The sequence below is a fragment of the Chrysochloris asiatica genome, unplaced genomic scaffold, assembly GCF_000296735.1.
Source record: "Chrysochloris asiatica unplaced genomic scaffold, ChrAsi1.0 scaffold00176, whole genome shotgun sequence".
Lineage (NCBI taxonomy): Eukaryota > Metazoa > Chordata > Mammalia > Afrosoricida > Chrysochloridae > Chrysochloris > Chrysochloris asiatica.
The window spans coordinates 2,045,035-2,059,518 of record NW_006408694.1 but is presented as its reverse complement, the minus strand read 5'-3'; the positions used below and the strand labels follow the sequence as shown (position 1 = coordinate 2,059,518).

The following is a 14,484-nucleotide window of genomic DNA, read 5'->3' as shown; positions in this document are numbered from 1 at the left end:
TCAACTTGCAATATTGAAAGCAATACTGAAAGAGAAGAGGACTTAAAATACTTACTGATAAAGTCCAAAGACCACAGCCCTTGGTATGGTTGCATCCCAAAGTAAAGAAAACAAAATCCTCACCACTGGACCAATAAACAACATCCATATAAATGAAGAAAAGATTGAAGTTGTCAAAGACATCATTTTGCTTGGACCATCCACCAACACTCATGGAAGCACCAGTCAAGAAATCAAAGAATGTATTATATTAGGCAAATATGCTGCACAGACCTCTTTTAAATGTTCAAGAGCAAAGACATCAGTTTGAAGACTGATGTGCACATAATCCAAGTTATGGTATTTTCAATAACTAATATGGATGTGAAAATTGGACGGTGAATAAAGAAGACTGTAGAAGAATCGATGCATTTGAGTTATGGTGTTGGAGGAGAATATTACAATTACCATGGACTGCCAACAGAATAAGCAGATCTGAATTGGAAGAAGTACAGTTAGAGGTCTCCTTAGAAACCAGGATGGCCAGACTTCATCTCTTATACTTCGGACAGATTATCAGGAGGTACCAGTTCCTGGAGAAGTATATAATGTTTGGTAAAGTGGAGGTTTGGAGTAAAAGAGGAAGACCCCCAACAAGTTGTATTAGCACAGTGGCAACAGCAATGGGCTCAAAAGTAGCAATGATTGTGAAGTTGGTGCAGGACCTGGCGTTTCGTTCTGTTGTGCATAGGGTCTCTATGAATTGGTAGCAACTTGATGGCACCTAACAACAACAACATGGACAAAATATTGAATTTTTCATCAAAAGAAGATGAAAGGTATACACAGAGTCACTTTACTAAAAAGAAATGGTCACTGTTCAATCATTTAAAGAGGTAGACTATGATTGAGAACAAATGGTGCTAAAGGGAGAAATATCTGCTGCATGGAAGATAAAACAAAGTTCCAGGAATATATGGGATACAACTTGATATCTTTCCAAAAACTGATGAAGCACTGTTGGTGCTCACCCATCTATACCAAGAAATTTGGATGAAAACTACTTGGCCAACCAATTAGAAAAGATCTATATTTGTGCCCATTCCAAAGAAAGGCGACCCAGAAGAATGCATAAGTCATTGATTAAAACCATCAACATCACATGCAAGCAAAAGTTTGTTCAAGGTAATTCAGATACAGCTGCAATAATACATCAACCAGAAACTGCCAGAAATTCAATGTGGATTCAGAAGACGATGTGCAGGTAGGGATATCATTGCTGATGTCAGATGAATCTTGGCAGAGAATATCAGAAAGTTGTTTTCTTGAGTTTATTGTTTATGCAAAGCCTTTTGATTGTGTGAATCATGATAAGTTACAGATAACATAATTTTAGATATTCTAGAACACTGGAATATCATTGCTGATGTCCAATGGATCTTGACTGAAAGCAGAGAATATCAGAAACATGTTTACCTATGCTTTATTGACCACGCAAAGCCTTTCAATTGTGTGGATCATGACAAGCTATGGACAACATTGAGAAGTATGAGTACTCTAGAACACTTAATTGTACTTCTGAGAAATCTGTACCTGGACCAAGAAGCAGTCGTTCGAACAGAGCATGGGAACACTGAATGTTTTAAAATTGGGAAAGGTGTGCAACAAGGTTGTGTTCTTTCACCATACTTATTCAACCTGTATGTTGAGCAAATAATATGAGAAGCTGGGTTCTATGAAGAAAAACGTGGCGTCAGGATTGGAGGAAGATTCATTAACAACCTGTGATATGCAGATGATATAACCTTGCTTGCTGAAAATGTAGAGGACTTGAAACATTTACTGATGAAGATCAAAGAACACAGCCTTGGGTATGGATTGCATCTCAATATAAAAAAAACAGAAATCCTCACCCCTGGACCAATAAACAACATTCTTATCAATGGAGAAAAGATTGAAGTTGTCAAGGACTTCATTCTTCTTGGATCAACTATCAACATTCGTGGAAGCAGCAGTCAAGAAATCAAATGACGGACGTTTTGCCTTAGGCAAATCTGCTGCACAGGAACTTTTTAAAGTGTTGAAGAGCAAAGGTGTCACCTTGAGGACTAAGGTACGCCTGACCCAAGCCATGGTATTTTCAATAACCTCATATGTATGTGAAAGCTGGACAGTGAATAAGGAACATCATAGAAGAATTGATGCCTTTGAATTGTGGTGTTGGAGGAGAATACTGAAAGTGCCATGGGCTGCCAAAATAACCAATAGATTTGTTTTGGAATAAGTGCAGCCAGAGTGCTCCTTGGAGGCCATGATGGCTAAGCTTCGTCTTTCAAACTTTGGACATATTGTCAGGAGGGAACAGTTGCTGGAGAAGGATGTCATGCTGGGTAAGATGGAGGGTCAGAGAAAAAGAGTAAGACCCCCAACGAGATGGATAGGCCAGGTAGCATCATTGATGGCATCAGGTGTGGCAGCGGTAGTGAGGTTGGCCCAGAATCGGACATTGTTTCATTCTGCTGTGCATGGGGTTGCTATGAGTCAGTTCCCACTCGATGGCATCTGACAACAACACAACAACAACAGAACACTGGTGGTGGTTATGTGCCATGGTGTCAGTTCTGACTCATAACAACACTGTACAGAGTTTCTGAGGCTGTAAGTCTTTACAGGAGCAGAAAGTCTCAACTTCCTCCCATGGAACAACTGGGAGTTTCAAACTGCTGATCTTAAAGTTTGCAGCCTGATTCGTAACCACTGTGCTACCAGAACTCCTATAGTGTGCTCAAAAGAAACTTGTACATAGACTAAGAGGCTGTTGTTTGAACAGAACAAGAGGAAACTGAATAGTTTAAAATCAGGAAAGGTGTGTGCCCGGGTTGTATTTTTTAACCACTCATGTTCAGTCTGTACTCTGAGCACATAATCTGAGAAACTGGATTATCTGAAGAAGAAAGAAACATCACTATTTGAAAAAGATTTATTAACAATCTGCAATATGCAGATGATATAACCTGGTTTGCTGGAAGCGAAAGGACTTAAAATACTTAATGATGAAGATCAAAGATTTCAGTGCGAATTGCACTTCAATGTAAAGAAAGCAAAAATCCTTACAGTTGGACCAGTAAATAAAATCATGATACAGGGAGAAAAGATGTCAGTTGTCAAAGACTTCATTTTGCTTTGATCCACAATCTACACTCATGGAATCAGCTGTTAAGTAATCTAAGGCTATATTGCATTAAACAAATCTGCTGCACAAGATTTCTTTGAAGTGTTCAAGAGCAGAGATGTCTGTTTGAGGACCCAAGACATGGTATTTTCAACAGCTACATATGCATGTGAAACCTGAACAATGAATAATATTGAAAGTACCATGGACTGCCAGGAAAACAAACAAATTTGTATTGGAGGAAGTATAGCCAGAATGTTCCTAAAAGCCTAAAATGGTGAGACTTGGCCTCTTATACTTTGAATATATTTTTAGGAGGGACCAGCTCCTTGAGAAGGATGGCATGCTTGGTAAAGTGGAAGGTCAGCAAAAAAGAGGAAGACCTCTGATGAGATGTACTGATACAGTGACAGTAGCAATGTGCTCAAGCACAACATTGCAGGTGGGACAGGTTAGGGCATTGTTTTGTTATGTTGTACGTGGGGTGGCTATGAGTCGGAACTGACTCAACAACACTTAACAACAACAAAGTGATTCTTGTGTTATATACAAGAATATTGACATCATTTTGAAACCCAAGGTAGAGTCTTCAATGAGGCAAGGAGGAGGGGATGAGAAGTGATGTTACTGCATTTCACAGTGTTGTTCAGTCTGATCCTGTTACAGCCCTCCCTATGTTTGTTCTGGATCGCTAGCCTGGCACACTATTTCCTAGTTGGTACTCCTGGAGGACTTTGTTAATATGTCTGTCTACTACTCAGTAAGACAAGTCAGAGGACATTACCTACATGCTCCCCTTTGAACAGTAACCTCCCCACCATCAAAGGTGTGCCTTCTGCTCTGCATTACTCCCAGTACGTAGAGCTGTGAATGGAAAATCATTTATCTTTTTTGTAAATTCTGACTTTCTATTTTATTTGCACATAGCTAAATGGGCCCTCAATCATGTATGTCCAACTCATAGAAAGCCTATATAGGATTTCCAAGGCTGTAAATCTTTGTGGGAGAAAAAACTTTATTTTTCTCCTTTGGAGCTACTGGGCTCATGGGCTCAAAATGATGTTCTTGTGGTTCAAAGACCAGTGCTTATCCTACAAAGCCACTACATTCCCTGGTTACATATGGAATTACTTATTCAGCTAGGTTGTTATGTCTATTTCTGATGAAGACAACAAAATAAATTGCTTCTAAATAAAAGGCAGAAAAACAACAGTTTTCCTTCATTTATATATATGCATATATTTCTTTGATTGCCATGTTTCAGTAAGGTCATATAAAATTTTGACTGAATGAAATTTGAGTCAGTTTCCCCTTTAGAGGAAGACATAGTGTATGTTATTAAAAGAATTCCCATTTAGAATCTGTACGAAAAAACATCTTGAATAAGTCATTTGATTCATACTGTGGTGTTAAACTGTTACTTAGATTTACAAAGCAGTGGATGGGTTTTGTGAGAATTCCATCCATTTGTAGGCTGTTGTGAAGAATAAAAATTGATTTTCTGGTAACTATGTAATGTTGGGTACAAAGACTTGACTAGGCATTGAAATGGAAATAATAAAAAACCTAACTTGCATAGCTGAGCATGGGATGAATTTTCTGGGAAGAAAAAAAGTGATTTTGAGAGGACAGCATCTTTCAAAATCTTAATTTCAGTTGGCAGAGAAAACTCAATGGAAGCATCTGCAACACCCAGTCAAAAGGAAGAAAAGACCAATCAGACAAAGATCCAGACAGAAACACCACTAAAGATGGAGGTGGGGCGTTCCTTATCTTTTCGAACTGCAAGTAATCAATAAACTATTTACTTTCTTCATTTTTTTGGTCTGTCTGTATTACTGTTGCTTTGTGGCTATTCTTAAAAGAGTATCAAATTACTTCTATGATAAAGATACCTTATATTATAAGAACTGCTTTTATGTGATTATTTTTCCTGTGGTTTTATACTGCAAAGAGTAGATGTATTTTAAATAGATATTTTTCCTTGGTCTTTAAATTAATGTTTGTTCCCCAAAAAATCACCTTTGAAAAAGATCATATTAAATTATTAAAGCAAATAGGACTATCACCTATAAAATATTTTGTGAACATATTTTACAAATAACAGTAAATTATTACCGAAGTGTAAGAACCAACAAAAATAATATTTCCTACATCTCTGATATAGAAACTAAGGCATAAATTTAAGGTTTGAATTTCTAGTTTCTCTTTTTGTCTATTTGATCATTTTTCTTCTCTTAAATAAGTTTCCTTCTATTTGACTGTAAAGAATAAATTATGATATCTGGCAAACCTATTCATCAGAATCCAGTCAGCTTTGAGTGCAATGAAATAGTGGACTACTGTCTATGAACCATTTTTTAAAAACATTTGTCATGGGCGATAGATAAATTGCCATGTCATCTTAAGAAAAGTGATTTTTGAAAATTAGTCATTGGGTGTGCTCCCTTTTCTTTCAGAAAGTAACAGATAATAGATCCCTCTTGCTGACAACTCTGCAGATTGTCACATCAGCTGTAGGGAAGAGAAATTAGCCTTTTTATTTTTGTCTCATTGGACTGGTCCCAGTTCCATATTTTCATGTCATGTCGTGAATCCATAGAGCATTGTGAAAAATTACTCTGCATGAGAAACATGTGCTTAATGAAATTTTTTCTCAAAAGTATAACTCAATCTTTGTGCTAGGAAATTTTAAAGTCACCAGCCGCTCCTCAGAAACCCTATACAGGCTCCTCAGAAACCCTATACAGAACCACTCAATGGCATGTAACAACAACAAATCCGAGATGGCCCCCTCCAGTAAAATTTGAGTTGCTTGAAAATAGCATGTTGCTGTTGTTAAGTGCCATCAAGTTGGTTCCGACTCATAGTGACCCTGTATAGAGTTTCCAAGGAGTGGCTGGTGGTTTAGAACCACTGGCCTTGTGTTTCAAACCAACCTTGTAGTCCAGTGATTATCTTATAGTGCCACACCAAGACTCCAGCATAGTAAGACTCCTTTTTTTATGAATAGAAAAATTCAGTGAAAAGATTCTAGAAGTCTTATGAAAGTTTGTCTGGTCTGGAGAACCCATTTTTAAAATGCTACTATTGTTTATATTTTAGAAATTAGCATATTCAAAGATTTGATTGAGACATACCAAGTGATTTGCAAAAATGATAAAGTTAGGCCTTGTTGTAGAGACCTTTTCAAATATTTGTTTCCCATTTAATTCATCATCAAATATACATTGTGTGATACTAAATGTTAACAGCGATGGGCAAAGAAGATCTTAAATCTTAAATTTAAATACAATCATAGTTATTCATTCATTGGGAAAACACTTCCTAAGGGCATTCCTTTTTATAGTCCGTGGCAATGCAGTAGAAACTTTAGAGAGTAAGCCAAAGATGGAGGGGAAAAATGACTAAGCTGAGTTTATTAATGTGCTTTCTAAACATTGATTAAACAAATATTCATGAGTTGCTGTGCATGAGAATCCATCAGTATGTCGCAATACAATTCTTCCACAGGTGTTTGTTGTGTACCTCACATGTGATAGGTACTGGCCATTTTAGGGCAGACACTACAGAAATACAAGGCATGCCCCTGTTACAGAGACTACCGCACTCCTGTATGTAGCAAGCATGTAACTGAGTAGAGGGCTTGCTTCCCTGTCCACAGAAGTTAGCCTCTTGGAAACCTACTCTGGCTGAGTACTTAATTCTTGCAGACTATTGAAGTAAAGGATATGACCACTGGCTTGCCATGCCACAAAGGTACATCTGCAAAGCTTATACCCCACCTCACCTCCTCCAAAATAGAAGAGGATTAGTTGATACTTCTCTAAATATGAGGGCAATGTGGTAGAACAAAGCTGTGGGCTATTGTATGTGTGTGTGTGGATGGGAAGGGGGACAGGATGGAGTTGTTGGGAGTTTGATAACCATGCAGCTTAAAAGCTCTATACCTAGTGATTGGGATCCAACTACCCAAACCTGCCATCTGGTTATGCTGGATCCTTATACACTGTCCCAGAATTCAGTTGACATGTAGAGATCTACATATCTGCTGTTGCATATTTCTCCGTGTGTTACTTTTCACCCTAACTATTCTGACTCCTGAAGTTTGGGAGCTGCCTGGCCATTTCCCTTGTTTCCTTGTTCCATGCAAATGTCAAAGATGGTATTCAAAACAGAAATGAGATCTTTCAATAACATGCATGCTGGCACCATCTCAACATTTGCAATACTGATGAAATCAAAATCATACCAAACCCACTGCCAGTGAGTTGACTCTGCCTCATAGTTACACATAAAACAGAGTAGAAATGCCCCAAAGATTTTCCAGAGCAGACTGCCACAGCTTTCTTTCTCAGAATGGCTGGTACCTTTGAACCAAAGACCTTTTGTTTAGTAGCTGAACAATTAACATCTGAACCACCAGGATTCCTTGCAATCTTGATTTGGATGTGATAAATTAGATATATTTTATTAATAGGTACTTTTAACTGATGATATTATAAACATGAAAAAAATGATTCATTTAGAAGAATTGAATAAGCACACTAGAGTTTAACACATCATCAGAGACGTGAAAAGCAACTGATAAATCATTTTGAAGTCTAATGTCTTTTTGATTGTTAATAAGCAATTGTTTTCTGTTAGTATAATGTAGTTAAACCTTAGGTTGTTGCTCTTGATTCTGGCATGGGTCTTCTTTCTTCACTGTATGTATAATATACATCTTATACAAACCATATTTGCCTCTTTCTGTTCACATTAGACTTGCTGAAGTCTTCCGGAGAAAGAGTGGAGTTGCTAGCTTAATAACACAAACTTTGGATGTGAAAATGTTATCCTATGAATCAGATGTTGACACTTCCCTTATTACCATCTATAAAATGCCCATGATATGTTTTAAATATTCCCTCTCTGATTGTAGTAGGGGTAGTTTTATAAGCATCTATGACTTTGTTGCTTTTGTTAAGTGCCACTGAATTGGTTCCAACCCATAGCAACCCTCTATAGAGTTTCCAAGGAATATCTGGTAGATTTGAACCACTGACTTCGATGTTAGCAATTCAGTGCTTATCCAAATGTACCACACTAGTACTGTAACTTTAGGGGGCAAAAATATTTTCATGTATGAATTTTAGCATATTCTTCATTAGTGAGCAATTAGATCATTACCTCCATTAGTTGTCTTCTTTCTACCTCTATCAAACACAAATTTCAGCAGTTGAAAGTTGTGTTTTGCAAGAAATATTCTCTTCTTAGTTTTGCAATCTAACCATCTCATGCTAGATAGATTTAGATTATAATATCCAGTCATATTAAAGTACATATTAGTAGAAAAATACCCTAAATAATTTATTTCATACTTTTTAAAATGTCCTAAAACAACTATCAGCTTTTGAAAAATACACTTACATTTTTCAGTTCACTATCAAGATAGACTGCAGGTTGTATATAGCTTTGAGGATTAGACATTATACATAAAACAAATCTGTTCATAGAAAACCTCTTAGTCCTCAAAACTGACATCTTTGCTGTTGAACACTTTAAAGAGATCTTGTATAACAGATTTGCTAATGAAATATGTCCTTTCAATTTTTTCTTTTTTTATATATATCTTTTATTGTGTATTGAGTGAGTGAAGGCTTACAAGGAAGATCACCATTTTTACACTCAGCAAATCTTTGTAATGATTACAATCCTCTCCAGGCACCCTTTGTTGTTGTTGTTGTTAAGTGCCATTGAGTCGGTTCCGAACCATAGTGAGGGTTTCCAAGGCTGTAAATTTTTACAGGAGCAGAAAGCCTCATCTTTCTTCCACAGAGCAGCTGGTAGTTTCAAACTGCTGACCTTGAGATTCACAGCCCGATTCGTAACCGCTACGCTACCAGAGCAACTCCAGGCATGTTTAGCCAACAGTGTTTACCTCTATTACCTTTTTTTTTTTTTGATGCACACATGCTACAGTGTAAATATATATTCATTTAAATGTCCAAAGGGCACATTTTGCAAGCCAGCCTCCTGCCCACAGGTACTTTGCCATTCTCAGTCCATGGGCCTATAGTCCACTGCTGGACTGTCTCTTTGCCATCGCCTCTGCCACCATCTCTGTTGTCGCTGCTTTTCTGATCAAGATCCCTTGCTCTTTTCATGTTTTTCCCTTTTGATGGTCCTAGGGTCCCTTGTTCCTGAGATGACAGATTAACTGCTCCCCCTTTTAGTTGCACCTCTTCTACATTTACAGTTGTGACAATCACCATTTGAACTGAAAACAATTACTCACAGCTGTATCATAAAGTCCTATCCCCCTCATCCCCAGACCCATCTGGACATGAGGAAAACTAATCAGTTGGGTTTCTGTCTTACTCCCTACCTTCTGACACTAAGTCCCCTCATAATGACTTGTAAGCCAACCACTTCATGCCTTTATAGTCCACCAGTTTTGGTAGCTGATGTCTAAGTTGCCCATCCCTGTCAACCCAGTGCATTGAAGAGACATGCTTTATCCTGATATGGAGAATCTGTCCCTATTCAGTTGGAATTTGGGGCAGCCTCATCCATAAAAGGGTCCATTTGATAAGGTTGTAGCAATTTACACTTGTTCCCTGTATCATACTTCTTTATCTTCATCCGGTCAAAATCTGGTCAGAAGCCATCCATGCTAGGTCCAATGGGTTCTGTCTGCAAGTCTGGGAGTTCTGGCATACCTTCCCCTCTTCAGATTTACTGGTTGCCCCATTCTTAACTTTAGCTCTCAGTGGCAAGGTGTTTGGACTCCAGAGTTCACACATCACCCTGAACTTCAAACCTGCCATCCCATCCTTTTCTTTCTCTCATTCCAAGGTCATTGGGTGTCTATGGAATATGGTCAATCTCAGCCTATGTCTTCTTTGCTGCATTTACCCCCCTTCCACTCAATAGTTGACCAGGACAGTTGCCAGGGAGCACACAAGACTGTTCGCGTATTCCCTTTGAGTTTCAGTCTTAGAAAGTGGGTGGTTTATCGTGATGGCTTGACTTTTCTTGCCTTCATAGTTCCAGGACAAATAGATTGCTTGATATTATCACAGCCACTCTGCTTTTTTTTTTTTTTCTTCCCTGTTGCTCTTTCTTTCAAGAAGTATCTTCTGTTCCTCTAACCATTCTGGATTGGTCTGCAAGTCTTTTCAATTGGGAATGTCCCACCATTAAAAGTTCTGGGTAGGGCTCAGGATTCCAATTAAGGTCCCATATTCTACCAAGGCTTAATAAGAAGCCTGTTTTCCTTGGCACATTCTAGGCCCCTTTTAAATAATTCAATCAGTTATAGGCTGAAGACAGGCTTACAAGTTTTCTGTAATCAAGTTCATCAATTATCCTTTCTATCCCACTTAAATGTTTATATTAAACTAGTAGGCAAGGGAACTCGATATCTGTAAAACTGTCAAGCACCTTAACATTATTTCTTTTCCTTAACCCATTCAGCCTATGTCTATGTCCCTGTATCATAGAGCCTTGTTATCCAAGGCTGTGCTTATATCACAGTATACCTCTATTCCATTTAGCTAATGTATACCCCTCAGAGTCTTTCTCTGTCCTTCCTGTTCCTCTCCCTCTCCTCTGTCTTGTGCCCTTCCCCTCCTATTTATTGACATCCCTGTCCCTCAAGTTACCATGAGTCTATTCCCTGAGCTGTGAGTTAATGTCCCCTCCCTCCCACTCCTGGTAACCATCCAAGAATTATTCTTTTAATATGGAAATTTTTTCTTAAGTTTTTGCAATAATGGTCTTAGGTAGTACTTGTGCCTGAGTAATTCACTCAGCATTATGTCCTCAAGCACATACATGTTATGTGATGTCTCCAAGCTTCATCGTTGTTCTCCAAGTCAGCATAGTATTCTACTGTATGTATGTACCAGAGTGTGTTTATCCATTCTGTTGATGGGCACTTGGGTTGTCTTGGTTTCTTGCTATTTTTAATAGTGCTGCAGTGAACATTGGTGTGCATATATCTACTCATGTTATTCATGTTATACCAAGTAGAAGAATTACCGATTCATAAAGTATTTCTATTTCCAGCTTTCTGAGGCAATAGCATACCATTCTCCAGAGTAGTTGAACCAATTTTCAGTCCCACCAATGATGTAATAGGGTCTCAGTCTCTCCACACCCCTACCAGCATTTGATATCCTTTGCTTTTTTTTTTTTTGCAGGTTTATTATGTATTGGGAAAATGAGAGTGATTATTATTATTATTATTATTTTAATGCTTTTTTGTGCATTATGTGATAGTTTACATGGGAGGATGTTAGCTTCACATTGATCCCGTCTTATATCATCTCATTGCCATGGTTACAATCCCCTCCATGCATCATCCACCAACCAAAGGGTATATCCCATAAGCCTGCCCCTGGTTGTCCAACACAGCCCCTATTCCTCTCTGGGTCCAAAGTCCCCAGCCGATCCATCTCCCCAAATCATCGTCTCTGCCTGCATCCCTGGAATCACTGCTTCTCTGGGTAGGGTACCGTTCTCCGCTCTTCTCCCTTGATGGTCCCAGGGACCTCTGCTCTTAGACTGAAAAGTTATTTATGCCTCTCCCTTTGCCACAAAAAGTCTACCTTTACATTTCCAGTCCTTACAATCAGTCCTGATAAACATTGTTCACTATTTTATTGCAAGAGACCTATTCGCATCTCCTTTCATCAGCCTTAACTAGACAGAATGGATACTACTCAGTGGAGATTCTACCTTGCTCCATGCCCTATGGATCTAGGTTCCCTCTTGAAAGCTTATAAGCCAGTCACTTCTTGCCTCTGTATCCTCCCCCTCCCCCCATTCTGGGTAGCCAATGTCCAAGTTGCCCATCCCTGTCCTCTCCATGTGCAGAAAGGGTGGGAATGATCCTCGCTGTGAAGATTCGTTCCCTCTTTTGAGCTACTGCTTCCATAGGTGTATGTCAAGTTCATCAAATTGTATCAGATTATTCTTTTTTCCCTCTTCTTTCTTCTTTTGGTTGAGCTCTGATTATCCAGTCGTTGAAGCCAGGTCAAGTGTGGGTGAACTTATGTATGTGCCCTCTCTTCTTATCAGCTGGACACTTCACTCTCCACTCTAGTCCTCTGTGGCTGTGTCACTGACTCTGGGTCCAAGAATCCCCAGGTCTTGCCTCACTGCTCGTCAACCAGGTCTCCATCTGGGTACACAGGAGTCTATTGAGCATTGTAAGGCTCAGCTAGCAGCTTCATTGCTGCTTTCCCTTCACTTCCCTTTATTGGTGATGAATATGGTCACCAATCAGAGCGTGTATTCCCATTGAGTCTTAGTTTTAGAAGGAGGTTTGCCCTGAGACGGACCTGACCACTTGCCTTGATGTCTCCTAGGTGAGCCACTTGTTTATTCTTATAGTAATCAGTCTGTCTGCCTATATTGTTTTGTATTTTTCCTGTCAGTCTTTCTTTAAGGAAGTATCTTCTGTTCTTCTGGCCGCTCCAGGCTGGTCTGCTTGTCGTTTCAAGTGGATATTTCCCCTCAGAAGATTCTAGATGCTGTTCAGGATTCCACCTATGGTCTTGTGTAATGCAGAGGCTCTGTAGGAAGCCTCCTTCACTGGGCACATTGTAGCCCCATTTTAGATATTCCAATCAGTCATAGGCAGAAGATGGACTTACAAGTTTCTATGGTGGTATTTCTGGCTATTCCTTTCTCTTCTTCTCCAGTGTTTATTTTATAGTGGTACGCCAGGGAAACCAAGATTCAAAAGACAGCCAAGCATCTTAACGTTATTTCCCCCCTTTTCCCCATTCCAACCATATATCAAGCTCTGTATCCCAGAACCCTGTTGTTCCAAGGTTGTGCATACATCATTATTTGCCTCTGTCCCACTTCAGCTTCACATTCATCCTATCATATTTCATTTCATTGCAATGATTACAATCCCCTCAATGTATCATCAAATAACCAAAGGATACACCTCTCAGGCCCATCCCCCCGGCTGTCAGCAAACAACTCCTCTACCTCCCTGAGTCCTGTGTCCCCAGCCACTCCATCTGTCCACACCATCATCTCTGTCTCCATGCCTGGCCTCACTGCCTCTGTGGGTAGGGTCACACTTTCCACTCTTCTTGCTTGGTCCCGGGGACCTCCGCTCCTGGGCTGTAAAATCAATCTCCTCCTTTTGCAAAAAAAAAAAAAAAAAAAAATCTGCCTCTACATTTCCAACCCTCACAGTCAGTCCTGGTGGCAGGTATTTACTCTTGTACCACAAGAATCTTATCCCCATTTCCTTTTGTCAGCCCAGTTCCAGTAGTTTGGAAATCACTCAGTGGAGGTTTTGCCTATCCCTGCCCATCTGCAACTAGGCTCCCTCTTGAAAGCTTGCAAGTCAGTCACTTCTTGCCTTTATAGCTCCCCACAGCCCCCATTTTAGGTCTGGGTAGTTTCCAGCCCTCCCCACAAAGGTATTCCAGTCAGTTATAAGCTGAAGACATGCTTACATGTGTTCTGATGTTATGTTTCCGGCTATACACCAGTGGATATCCACATTCTTTTCCAGTGTACATGGAACATTCTTCAGAATTGACCATGTGTTAGGCCACACACCACTGAATCCCTAGAAATTTCACTAATGTTCAAGGCACTTGAATTTTTGTCAGGTAGATTTGGCGCTGTGGGTTAATGTGCTGGATTGCAAAGCCGTTTGAACCACAATGTCAGCAATTCAAGTTCACCAGCTGCTCCTTGGAAACTCTATACAGGGTTGCTACAGGTCAGAACCAACTCAATGTCACTTAATAACACAACAGCAGCACACAAATGTTTTACCAATAGGTCTAGAGTCATTGATACTCCTTCCTAACTAGGTCTAATCAGCATAAAGTCATCGAGGTAATGGACCAATACAACATCTTGTGGAAAGCAAAGGTGTTCCAGTTCCCTTTGAACTAAATTATGATATAGTCCTCTATAGTTAATATACCCTGAGGTAGGAAGCAAACTGCTTCTGGTGATTCTTTAAAATCAGAATTGAGAAAAAGCATAGACCAGGTCAGTAGCTGCATATCAGGTGTCATGGGATGTATTAACATGCTTAAACAATAAAACCATAACTGGAACAGCAACTGCAATTGGAGTCAACACCTGGCTAAGTTTACAATAATTTACTGTCATCCTTCAAGATCCATCTGCTTTTTGTATAAGCCAAACAGGCATATTAAATGGGGATGTGGTGGGAAACACCACCTCTGCATCCTTTAAGTACTTGATGATATCACTAGTCTCTGCAATGACTCTAGGCATGTGGTAGGTAGTGCTTTTGGTTTACTAGTTTTCTAGGTAATGGCTTACACTTTGCTTTT

At 39.3% G+C, this 14,484-nt stretch overlaps 1 protein-coding gene across 1 annotated transcript in view; it reads left to right on the top strand.

The window, feature by feature from the left end:
• The window catches only part of LOC102810528, a 373,438-nt gene that overhangs the window by 256,866 nt on the left and 102,088 nt on the right, over window positions 1-14,484 (top strand). Inside the window, exon 16 of the mRNA XM_006871864.1 lies at window positions 4,808-4,939. Coding sequence (XP_006871926.1) covers window positions 4,808-4,939 — 132 coding nt within the window. The remainder of the gene's footprint in view (window positions 1-4,807; window positions 4,940-14,484) is intronic.